The sequence below is a fragment of the Mastomys coucha genome, unplaced genomic scaffold, assembly GCF_008632895.1.
Source record: "Mastomys coucha isolate ucsf_1 unplaced genomic scaffold, UCSF_Mcou_1 pScaffold21, whole genome shotgun sequence".
In the NCBI taxonomy this organism is placed as follows: Eukaryota; Metazoa; Chordata; class Mammalia; order Rodentia; family Muridae; genus Mastomys; species Mastomys coucha.
The window spans coordinates 46,311,022-46,322,822 of record NW_022196904.1 but is presented as its reverse complement, the minus strand read 5'-3'; the positions used below and the strand labels follow the sequence as shown (position 1 = coordinate 46,322,822).

At 43.9% G+C, this 11,801-nt stretch overlaps 1 protein-coding gene across 3 annotated transcripts in view; it reads right to left on the bottom strand.

Annotated features, from left to right (window-relative positions):
• Positions 1-11,801, bottom strand: part of Cyfip1 (cytoplasmic FMR1 interacting protein 1) — a 97,236-nt gene that overhangs the window by 61,564 nt on the left and 23,871 nt on the right. For 2 of the 3 annotated variants that reach the window (XM_031386811.1, XM_031386814.1), the window contains exons 2-8: positions 5,987-6,104; positions 5,814-5,903; positions 4,430-4,507; positions 4,197-4,298; positions 2,897-3,078; positions 1,279-1,375; positions 1,059-1,187 (exon numbers count right to left, since the gene is read on the bottom strand). In XM_031386811.1, coding sequence (XP_031242671.1) covers positions 1,059-1,187; positions 1,279-1,375; positions 2,897-3,078; positions 4,197-4,298; positions 4,430-4,507; positions 5,814-5,903; positions 5,987-6,103 — 795 coding nt within the window. In that variant the 5' untranslated portion in view covers position 6,104. Of the gene's footprint in view, positions 1-1,058; positions 1,188-1,278; positions 1,376-2,896; positions 3,079-4,196; positions 4,299-4,429; positions 4,508-5,813; positions 5,904-5,986; positions 6,108-11,801 lie in introns of those variants that run through there. The other variant, XM_031386812.1, reaches the window with a different exon arrangement.

The following is an 11,801-nucleotide window of genomic DNA, read 5'->3' as shown; positions in this document are numbered from 1 at the left end:
AAAAAAAACACACAAAAAAAAAACAAAAAAACCAAAAACCCCAAAAAACCAAAAAAAACAAAAACAAACAAAAAAAAAGAATACTTAACCTCTGAAATGACACAAACTCAGATTTGTTAGTTACCCAGCTCACAGCGACTGTAACTGCGTTAAGCTGTATATTTTTTTAAGGTTTTACTGTGGATTAATACCTACTATTCGGGGCTGGTGAGATGGCTCAGCGGGTAAGAGCACTGACTGCTCTTCCGAAGGTCCTGAGTTCAGATCCCAGCAACCACATGGTGGCTCACAACCACCCGTAATGAGATCGGACGCCCTCTTCTGGTGCATCTGAAGACAGCTGCAGTAAATTACACCAGAGCAAGTGGGGCTGGCAGAGGTCCTGAGATCAACAGCAGCCACACACATGATAGCTCACGGCCATCTGTACAGCTACAGTATATGCATACACATAAAATAAATAAAAATAAATCTTAAAAAAAAAATACCTACTATTCGAAGTCTGTATGCATCTTTTTCTTCAGTGAACTTGGGTTACAAAGGGTAATTTCATTTACAGGCTACTTGCTAAAAATCAAAGCAGCACTGACTAGCCTAGCCTGAGTAACTAGGCTGTTGTAGAGCGGCACTATCCAAGACACGGCCATGCATATACTTAACTTTCAGTGTCTATGTAAACTGATACATTCAATCTGGCAACAACCGGCTGCACAATCCCAATGTGTCCTGGGAACATGGCAAGCGTTGCATCAGCTAGCACAGTCATAGTCATGACGTGTCTGCTATCACAGACCACCCATCAGGTGCTCTCCTGACAAGGATGTGTCACAGGTTGGAGCAGCAGGCAAATTCAGCAGACAGTGCCCCAGACAAACTGTGTGCCCAGGTGGTGAGCAAGACAAAGAGAACATGTGTATACTTAAGAGATGCTGTCTACATACATGACAGCATGAGAATAAAAAAAAAAGGTTGGAAAAGATTCTGGACTAAGTACAGCCTTTTATAGGGCTGTGCTTCATCCCTGAGGAAAGGCTGTGCCCTCTCGTCGGCACACGTACTTTGAGAAGCATGTGTTTTTCGCTGGGCGTCAAGTACATTCTGTTCTCATAGTAATCCACACACAAATTCACGATGTCTGCCAGGAGTTCTTCATAGCCAGAAATGACCTCAAGCTGCTGCTGCAGAGACTGAAGCACAAAGGAAAGATATTAGCTACCGCCCACTCCAGCCTCACCAGCAACACAGGATGTCAATGGTGTACAGAGACACCGGCCTTACTTGTGTAATCTTGTTGTGGTTGGCCAGGAACATGGACAAATTCTGTGACTCCTGGATAGATTGTGGATCTGCCATTTTACGTAAAAACTGAGCAGCCCTAGAAAGAAAAGAGTCAATTCCAAAGCATATCTACAAATTGATGATGGGGGTGCAGGATCGGGAGGGGGGGATGAGAAGGCCCCATGGGGAACTTGGGGGCAGGGACAATCACTAATCTCCTCTACCTGCAGTTATTGGCAGAAATATGTGTTGCAGAAGCTGCTTATGGATTTATGGATTCAGCCTCTTGTAGCATCCCTGACCTTAACTTTAGGGGAAGCTTTTGCAAGCTTAGACCAGTGCCAGAGAGCTTTTGTACTCTGTTGTTCATGGCCAACGGACTTCATCAACAGGTATCTATACTCTGGTCTCTCCTATACATAGGTGAATGTCTACCTTCATCTATGGGTCAAAGTATCGACATCTAGTCTGTGTCAGAGAAGATCTTGTCTGTGCGTATTCTGACTCCAAAAAGTCCTGAAATGCATTGTTAGGGATCTTTCCAAAAACCTCTCTGGGCCACCACTATTTCCAACAAGAAGTAAGTGCCCCTCCCCAGTTATGCTATTTCAGTCCACTAACACTGGAACTTCCCAGAGTCCTAGATTTGCCAACTATTCAGCTGCACAATGTGAGGCACAAAAAAAAAGGGAGTGGGGGTTTGCACAGTAAAATCCCCAAAGGCACATGTTGAGTCTGTGTGGAGAAACTGTAAGAAATCTTTACATGTAACAGAAACTGCCCATAAGACTCTATCTGTGCAACCCAGAATCTTAAACTTTTACAGTTCCGCAAGAAGGGATCATATTCACAATGAATTCACTTCCTTTCTTCCTCATGATCAGCCTGAACTTTCCAAGAAATGATAACGTGTCTCCCTTGCAGTGGCTCTGGCCAGGTAACCAAGACACCTGCCAACTGTGCATTGGGTAAGATCATAAAACCTCCTGTCTGCAATGAAGTGCCAGGGTTCCTCAGCACACAAGGGACAAACAAGGGAGATGACTTCTCTGAGGACTTCACTTTGGTATCCTTGGATGAAAAACCCATGTTCCCCACAACAAGCAGTTCCCTAGGGCAAGCACCTCCACACAGCGAACAAAGATAGATGTATATGTTTATTATCTCAAGGAAACTAAGCACCCAGATTCCCTCCAAACCTCTGAAGCTCATCCAAAAACTGCAGGCTGCACAAGATGTATAAAACCCTTAAACTGTCAGCTACTCCTGCACCTTATTCTTGGCACCATGTATTCACAGTCCTAAGACTGATAAGTAGCTGCTATCAAGAAAAAATGATGGGCTGGAGAGATGGCTCAGCAGTTAAGAGCACTTAACTGCTTTTCCTAGAGGCCCTGAGTTCAATTCCCAGAAACCACATGGTGGCTCACAACCATCTGTAATAGGATCTGATGTCTTCCAGTGTGTCTGAAGATAGCTACAGTGTACTCATATAAAATAAATAATAAATAAATCTTTTTTTAAAATGATGATTTTAGCACATAGGAGATATGCACCTGTAAGGCTAAGACAGGCCTTCTCTGGGTAGACCCACCACACACTGCAGGTCTGCGCTCACCTCTTATATGCTGAGTGGTCATTCTTCACACTGCACTTCATGTTCTTCAGCTCATCCAACACAGCAAACATGTTGATAAATTTGCCCAAGGTGATCAAGTAGGCTTCAGACACAAAGTCCTTTCTCCTCTCAGCATGACACAGTCGCCTCACTTCCCCACAGAAACGCTCGATGGCATTTCTCTGAGCGCACAAAGGGGAAGGCAGAAGAGTCCTTGTGAGCAGCTTATCAACTCCATGTTCACCCTTCAGGGACAGTCCCTCATTCACTGTTTCTCTCTAAGGCTCTAGGATCACCTTCCATCTCACATAGAGACCCTTGTCTGAGCAATTTCCATGCCTTTCTTTGCTCTGTAAAATCATTATTTATTTCTGCAATTTAGCAACTGCATCTTTTACTAAAGTGAAAGAAGTTTGCTGATTATTCCAGCAAAACTACTGTGATGGTAACCGTTACTGCTGATTGTCAGATGACAGAATCTATGATCACCTGGGAGATGGGTTTGCGAGCTTGCCTACTGGGGATTACCTTGATGATACTAACTGAGGTATAAAGACCCACCTACTATAGGTGATGCCATCCTCTGGCTGGGATCCTAGACTGTAGAAGTAGAGAAAGGAGCTGAGACACAGTATGCATTCTTAACTCTGTGTCCTGATTATGGGAGTGTCGTGACCAGGTGGTTAAAGTTCCTACTGCCTTGAGTCCCTTGCTGCGATGGACTCTACTCTTGAATGGGGAGCAAAAGTGAACCCTTTCTCCCTTAAGTGGCTTCACTGGGGTATTTTGTTATAGCAACAGCCAACAACTGAAGACACTTAATGAGCAAAATGCTTTAATACAACATCTATAATACTGATGCTGACTGTCAGGTGAAAGTAGAGGGGATCCTTTTTGATAACTTTTAAGATTAAACAACAACAACAACAAAAAAAAAAAATCAAGGGAAAGCTACAGTTAAAAACTGTTTAGACATTTCCACGACTTTAAGAAGCAGCCAATGTCTTTCATGTGGCCTTTCTCCTCCCAACTGAAGAGTCAAAGGAAGTCAAGCACAAGGTACCAAGAAGACAAGAAAACAGCTGAAAAACTAGACATATACTGCACTTGGAAGTGATAAATGTGAGCTTTTGCGCAGGATAAAAATCCATGCTAAAAGAGAGGTGAAATAGAAAAGAACGGTTTATTCTGAAGCCTGCTGAGGACTCAGCCCTCCTTTGCCTGATGCAGTCATTTTGCTGTTGACCATGCTGTCCCTACTCGTTAGCATTAAACCCCTTTAATTATTTTAATGTTTTACCTGAAAGTACATAAAATTCATCAGTTTTGTAACCTCAGGTTCAAGGACTTCCACGGTTTTCTCATAAATTTCAACTCTATTAGGCTGCTCGTTGCACTTCACCTGAGCATAAAGAAAGAAAGTCAAAGTCAGGTTTTTATCAGGCTGAAGTGGGCATTCCACAACCGCACAAGGGGTGAAATGGTGAGGCCCGGCAGGACTTGGGACAGGTGTGGCAGAAAAGGGCGAGGCACCTGAGGGATGGCACGGGAGCAGCTCCTCCATGTGTACAGCATGACAGCATATTCTTGGCCTTCCTCTAGCATCTCGTTCTGCAAAATACACAGGACAAATCACGCACAAGCAGAAGAACAAACACAAAGCGAGATGGAAACTGCCTGTAGTCCCACAAAGTACCCTATCTCCCCTTTGAGAGATGGTAGCCTGACAAGAGGCAGTCTGTACATGACAGACCATCATAACTACTGCAAACACCTGCTTCAGCTTCAGCAGGCTGCAAAGGATTCTAGGTGACAGCGCAGTCATTTCTGAGGAGAGCTGCCACAGAGGTGGCCCCACTCAACCCTAAGTAACTACCTGTAATGCAGACCTGAGCTCGGGGTGTGAAAGAAAGCCTGGGCGAGCCACAGCATGCTCATAGCTTCTTCTCCAGTCACACCACGCTTTCTGGTTCAGACAGAGTCCAGAAGCAGGGCTGCCAGCCCAGGAGATACAGGAGGAGAAGGTAACTTCTTACAGCACTAAAAGTTCAAGGATGGGGTCCACAGGAAGAGCACTACCATCATTTTAAAAATTTGCTTTTTAGTGTTCTGATCCATTATTTCCATATCATTTGCTTTGGTAAAAAGGGTAAAAAAACCAGGTCTACAGAGTGAGTTCCAGGACAATCAGGGCTATACAGAGAAACCCTGTCTTGAAAAAACAAAAACAAACAAACAGGGTAAAAACCCATAGGTGTTCTTTAAAATGTGACTAGAAATCTAGCAATGGTTTTTAAGATGCGTTAAAAGTACTGCTTCTTTTCTTGTTGTAACTTCACTTTTACAAATATTTACGGATATGTTTTTCACGGTATTCTTTATTACATAAAAGGGGAAACAGAGTGGATGTAGAAAAATAGTCAACTGTGGACACTGCAATACGGGTTATGCAGACATTAAAAGTATTTTCTCTGGTAAATGCCATGATTTGAAAATGTTCACAAAAAACCACTAAAATATATATTTACACCAACAGAATTCATTTAGAAAACCAAAGTCCCATATGAGCACACACATAACATATGTGAGTACAGACATGGAAAAACGAAGATCGCTAACCAAAAGAGGCACCTTGTAATGCTGGCAAAGAATTTCTCTGGGCCAGAAAAATTTTTGTTTGTTTGTTTTGTTTTTCAAGACAGGGTTTCTCTGTGTAGCCCCCTCTTACCTCTGCCTATCTTGAGATTAGAGTTTTTAAAAGAGTATGCATTATTTTTATAATAAAGGCAAAGACTTCCTTAAAACTCTAAGACATTTTCTTATCTTTCTGTCTACCTAGACTATCAGGAAATATACAGTTTGTTTGCTGTTCAAATATGACACCTGCAAGACAGAAACAAAGAACCAGACACATTACCATGCTAGAGTGGACAGTTGCTTGTTCGATGTATCTTGCAATGCCAGTGACAAATGCATTTCTGTCTTCAAAGTTGGTGTTGAAATTTGGCTGAAGGAAAATGGAAACAAACAAACAAACCATCATGCTGAGGTCAGAGCAGACAGCTGTGTCACAACCGCCCCAAGACCTACCTGATAGAGCAGCGAGGATGGTGGGGGCTCAATGCAGGGCTGCTGGTCAGGCAAAGGTAGCTCCTCCAGGAGGTCCACATTGGACAGTGCATCCTCTAGTGTCACTTGGGCAGCCATCCTGCAACACAAGAAAACATGGAGCCACCAGTGAAGAAAGATGTGGTCGAGAATACACAACAAGCTTGCAGTGGGTTGCATGGGCTTCTCTTCCCTTTCTCTGAAGAGCACTGGAGATGAGCAGAGCACAAGGGCCTGGGGAGCCTTTCCTTCCTCCAGGCTTATTGGGAAGGCTCTCTTGACCTTCAGAGTGGCCCTGGTGTGGTGGTTTGAATAGGAATGGGCCCCACAGACTCATGTGTTTGAATGCTTGGCCTATAAGGAGTGGCACAATTAGGAGATGTGGCCTTGATGAAATAGGTGCAGCTTGTGGGGGAAAGTGTGCCTTTGTGTGGGCAGACTTTGAGGTCTCCTATGCTTAAGCTGCACCCAGGATGGCACACAATTGCTTCTGCTGTGTATGGATCAAGATGTAGAACTCTCAGCTCCTCCAACACCTTGTGCGCCTGCATGCTGCCATGTTTCCCTCCATGATGATATTACCTTACCTTTGAAACTGCAAGCCAGCCCCAATTAAATGTTTTCCTTTATTCAAGTTTCATGGTGTCTCATCACAGCAAAGAGACCCTAAGATAGCTGATTACTATAGAGTATTCTGGTTACTACATTTGCTGTCACTTCCCACACTCTTTCTACACTGGTGCTCCAGTCCTAGTTCCTGGTGCTTAGCCCCCACTCCCCACCGAGTACCTTCTACGCTAATCCTTCATATGGCTGGAAGAGGGCAGCATCTCCTGCATGGTTATTCCAAATATATAAGGGACAGATGTAGGTCATAGAGCACTACCCTTGGCCACCAGCAGTACAGCTACACAGGCGGGCTGGAATTCCAGAGATGCTATTAGAGAAATGTGTCCAAGGTGAACTAGGGAGGTGCCCATTAGAGAGGAAATCATAAACACCAAGGCTAGGACAGAGATGCAGAGAGGTGCAGGTATAACACAAGTCTTCCATGCCAGATACAAGATGCAGAAGAAGTACACAGACCCTCCCTCCCACTCAAAGTGTTCTGGCCCTAGCAGGATGGGTGGTGGGGTACAAAGACAGTCCAGTCTCCTTGAGGGGAGACATGAAGACCTGGGCTCTGTCCACAGGTGGAGCCACAGGACAGGTTGTGTTCTAAAATGGAAGTAACACAAATGAGCCAAAGGAAACACTAATTAGAAGTCTCCACAAAATGGCAGTGTGGAAGTTAAAGACCCACAGGCCTTGGCACGCTGCCCTGTGTCCTCTGGAGGGACAGAGTTACATTCTAAGATGAAAACTGAAAAGGGAGGTTTCGGAGACCCAGTAAGTCCCCAGTCAGTGTGGTGAGGAACAGAGAGTCCTCAGAACTGCTCTTCAAATTCCAGACTGAATGACTGGCTCACAACCATCTATAATGGGATCTGATGCCCTCTTCTGGTGTGTCTGAAGATAGCTACAGTGTACTCACATACATAAAATAAATAAACAAACATTTTAAAAAAATTCCAGACTGACCTCAAACAGCACAAGTATTGATCTAAGACTCTACGTACTTATGAGGCCACAGTAAGGTCTGATATAGCCATTGAGGCACACAGAGGAAGGCGGGTCTAAGTGGCATAGCAGTAGTACTGATATGGAGCCACAGCCCAGAGAACACAGGCTGCTTGCTTAATAATCGTAAAAGCAAAACCATCCTCTAGTGGTTATGGTAAGACCAGAGTTTCATCTCACAATATCCACAATGTCCAGTTTCCACTCAACTTATCCAACACATAAAGAACTCCTAGCCAACTCCCTAGGGCTACCAAGGCCATGGGTCTCAGAAAAAAATCTACTACTGCCACTTTGCCAGTCCAGCATAATTCCTAACTGCATTATAAATCTTATCATTATACCCAAAATAAATGTAGTATCACCCCTCATCAAAGAAGCTTCTTTTTAGAGCAAATGGAGACCATTGCAGGAAAGCACAACTGGACACAATGCAGAGATCATTGGCTCTTGGAGAAGCCCACCCCGATGGATACATTACATCACATATCCTGCATCTATAGTTCAGGTCGCATGTTGGATTCCAAGAGCTAAAATGCCAGGATATCTGCTGTGAAACAGTCTATTTTAGAGTTGCATAAACAAGACTCGAACAATGGCAGTATCAATAAATATGCTAAGGCAGAAGGGGGGGTTGTCTTAGGGTTTTATTGCTGTGAAGAGACCCCATGACCACAGCCTCTCTTACAAGGAAAACATTTAATTGGCGTTGGCTTACAGTTCCAGAGGTTTCGCCTATTATTATCATGGTGGGAAGCATTGTAGTGCACAGGCAGACATGGTGCTGGAGAAGGAGCTGAGAGTTCTACATCCAGATTGGCATGCAGTAGGAAAACTACTGAACCATTAAGCCTGGCTTGAGCTCCTGAAACCTCAAAGTCCATGACTAAGAACACACTTCCTCCAACAAGGCCACACCCACTAATAATACCACTCTTTATGGACCCATGGGGGCCATTTTTATTCACCATTTACCACAGGGGTAAAATCTGAAGGAGTCCCTTGAGGGGGGATCCCTTCAAATGCTATGGCTGACAGAGGTGTCCCTCCAGTGGTGTATGTTTGACATATTTAAGCACAGTACAATTTTGAAGAAAAGTTTCCTTCTGATAATTATTACAACAAGTTTAAGGCACGAGTACACTGAAACTCCCTTGTAAAGTACATCATATGCACACATGTTCTACTGACTGAGAAACAATGCCCAGGATAACTGTCTAGGTATGAAGGCTTTGTAATAAGAACAGCTGTCTAGGTAGGAAAGGTATGTAATAAGAATAGTAGACTTTTTGCAAAGTACATGTAAAGTAAACCTTTCATAAGAATTGGTTCTAATGACTGAGAAATAATGCTCAGGAGTCTGGGGGATTCAGGTCATGCCTAGCTCTACAGAATAGCAAAGTTCACCAGGCTATTACCAACATCCACTCCCTTAACTGGGCAGTGGTGGCGCATGCCTTTAATCCCAGCACTTGGGAGGCAGAGGCAGGTGGATTTCTGAGTCCGAGGCCAGCCTGGTCTACAGAGTGAGTTCCAGGACAGCCAGGGCTACACAGAGAAACCCTGTCTCGGAAAAAAAAAAAAAAAAATGCAGGGCTGGAGAGATGGCTCAGTGGTTAAGAGCACTTTGGAAGAGTGATTGCTCTTCCAAAGGTTCTGAGTTCAAATCCCAGCAACCACATGGTGGCTCACAACCATCCATAATGAGATCTGACTCCATCTTCTGGAGTGTCGGAAGACAGCTACAGTGTACTCACATATAATAAATAAATCTTTAAAAAAAAAAAAGAAATGCAAAGGAGTGTTATTTCCTCTACAACTCTCAAATATGTTTAGTGGGGCTGAAGAGACAGCTCCACAGGTAAGCAGACTAGCTGTTTTTCAAAGGAGCAGGGTTCAATTCTCAACAAACTCATGGCTGCTTGCAACCATTTATAATTCCAGTTCTAGGGGATCCTGTGGCATCTTCTGGCCTCCACAAGCACCGGGTATGCATGGGTGTATCAACATACATGTAGGCAAAACACTCATACCATAAACTACAGAATTACCTGACATTTGTAGAGGGACGGCCAAAATTGAGCTAGTTTCCTATTAAGAATATTGTCATAAGCGAAGCCCAGAGATCCAAATTGCTAGCCTTAGAACACTATAGCCTGACCCCACGGTTTCACCCTATACTCTGTGACCTAGGTCATAGATCGTGAACTTAACTTTAACCAACCGGGACTGCTCTCGCGTGCACAGCGTGATTTGCATGTCAGAGACTGCATAACTGTGAACTGTATGCCCAGTTGCCAAGCCTGACCCCTCAACACTGTACATGATCTAAACTGAACTATACTCCTTCATCCTGTACAAATCACATGACAGGAAACAACACACAAAGAAACTCAGCACACTTATATTAAGTATTACCCCCAAGCGAAGAGCACCCTAACCCATGGCCCTTCACCATGAGCAGCACTCTAGCTACTATGCAGCCAGCTGCCCTTGTCCAGTGTACTCAGTATACTATGATTCCTAATTTTGTCTGAAAGATAATTCATTCACTGCCTGCCATTCTATTCTTCTATGGCAAAGACTGATACCTACCACAATATTCAGTCTATATAAATGGCAATTATGTAAATACATAGTATTTAATTATTTATATTGGTGCAGAAGACCAAACCTAGGGTCTTGCATATACTAAGGTACTTTATGACTGAGCTGTAACCCCATATAAACACGTAATAAATGCAACTGCAAATAATACTTACGTGCAATTACATAAGCTATATAAAATGACTGTAGCTGATAGACACACAGGCTTGAAGGCAATTAAAGATGGACCCTCATAATCAGCTTTGGACCCACCTCTGGGTTCCTTTGTCAATACTGGTGTAACTAACCTTCTGGGTATTCAATAACCACACTTGAAAAACAAAGTCAATGAGAATATATGGGCTAAAAAAAGTGTCAAGTATTTTGGTCAGTGTCCTGTGAATGAGAATTCCTGGAAAGAAGCTGTGTCTACACAGGCCGACTGCCTGATTAAATAAATCCTCCGTGGTGTGGAGAGGCTGAGCTGCTGTGGCTCTAGAGCTCGATTACAATTTACCTCAGGCAATCGTAGCCTACTAAATATACTTTCCATGCCCCACTACTGTGTCAGACCTTAAGAGTGATGACTGTAGACTCAGAACTGAGAAAGACTCTGAAGGCTTCTGTGACCTTCCCCTCCCCACCCCACCCCACCCCTCAAAAACAGTCCAGACAGAAAGCTCTTGAAGAGAGTCCTTAAAAATTGTGATAAAGATGCTGAAGTGTACCTCTTCACCGTTGATGGCTTCTGGAGCTTGGAGGGGAGTCAGGGGAGACATGACACAACTGACATGGGACACACAGGACACCTCGCTTTTCTGTAAATGGCTGGCCACTGGGAGTGTGACCATGCTCCAGTGACTGTATGGGACTAGGTGGAGGTTTGGGGGAGGGGGCACAAGGGTAGGAAAGTGGACCTAGGAGGAATGGGAAGCAAGTGTGATCCGGATGCATTGTATGAAATTCTTAAATAATTAATAAAATTGTTACGTTGTGGAAAAAGTTTTTTAAAAGTTACTCCAACTCCTGGGCATAGCAGCACACGCTTTTAATCCCAGCACTCAGGAGGCAGAGGCAGGCAGATTTCTGTGGTCCAAGGCCAGCCAGCACTAAGAGAGAGAGAAGCCTTGTCTGGCCTCAGTGAGAGAGGATGTTGCCTAGCCCTGTAGAGACTTGATGTGCTGGGGGCTGAAGGGAAAGTGATAATGGGGCTCCCACCTTCTCAGAGGAGAGAGGAGGGGAGACTGGGAAAGGGATCGGTCAGATAGATAGATAGATAGATAGATAGATAGACAGACAGACAGACAGATAGATACAGTCCAACTAGATGTGTCAATTACCTGACCAGACTACCTGATTAGTTAATTCTCCATTCTAAGGACATGGGAAAAATAATCGTTCCCTTAATGAATTAAAGTACTTATATAACCTAGAAGTCCCTCCTTCAGGGTAATTGCTTGCAGATCTTCTATGCTAAGGGTGCCCATCTTTTGAGTTGTAACTTCTTTTCTTCCTGTCTACCTCTTCTTTGAACACCAGCCAAAAACCCTAAGCAGGCTTTCTTTTCTTTTCTTTTGTCTTTTCTTTTTTT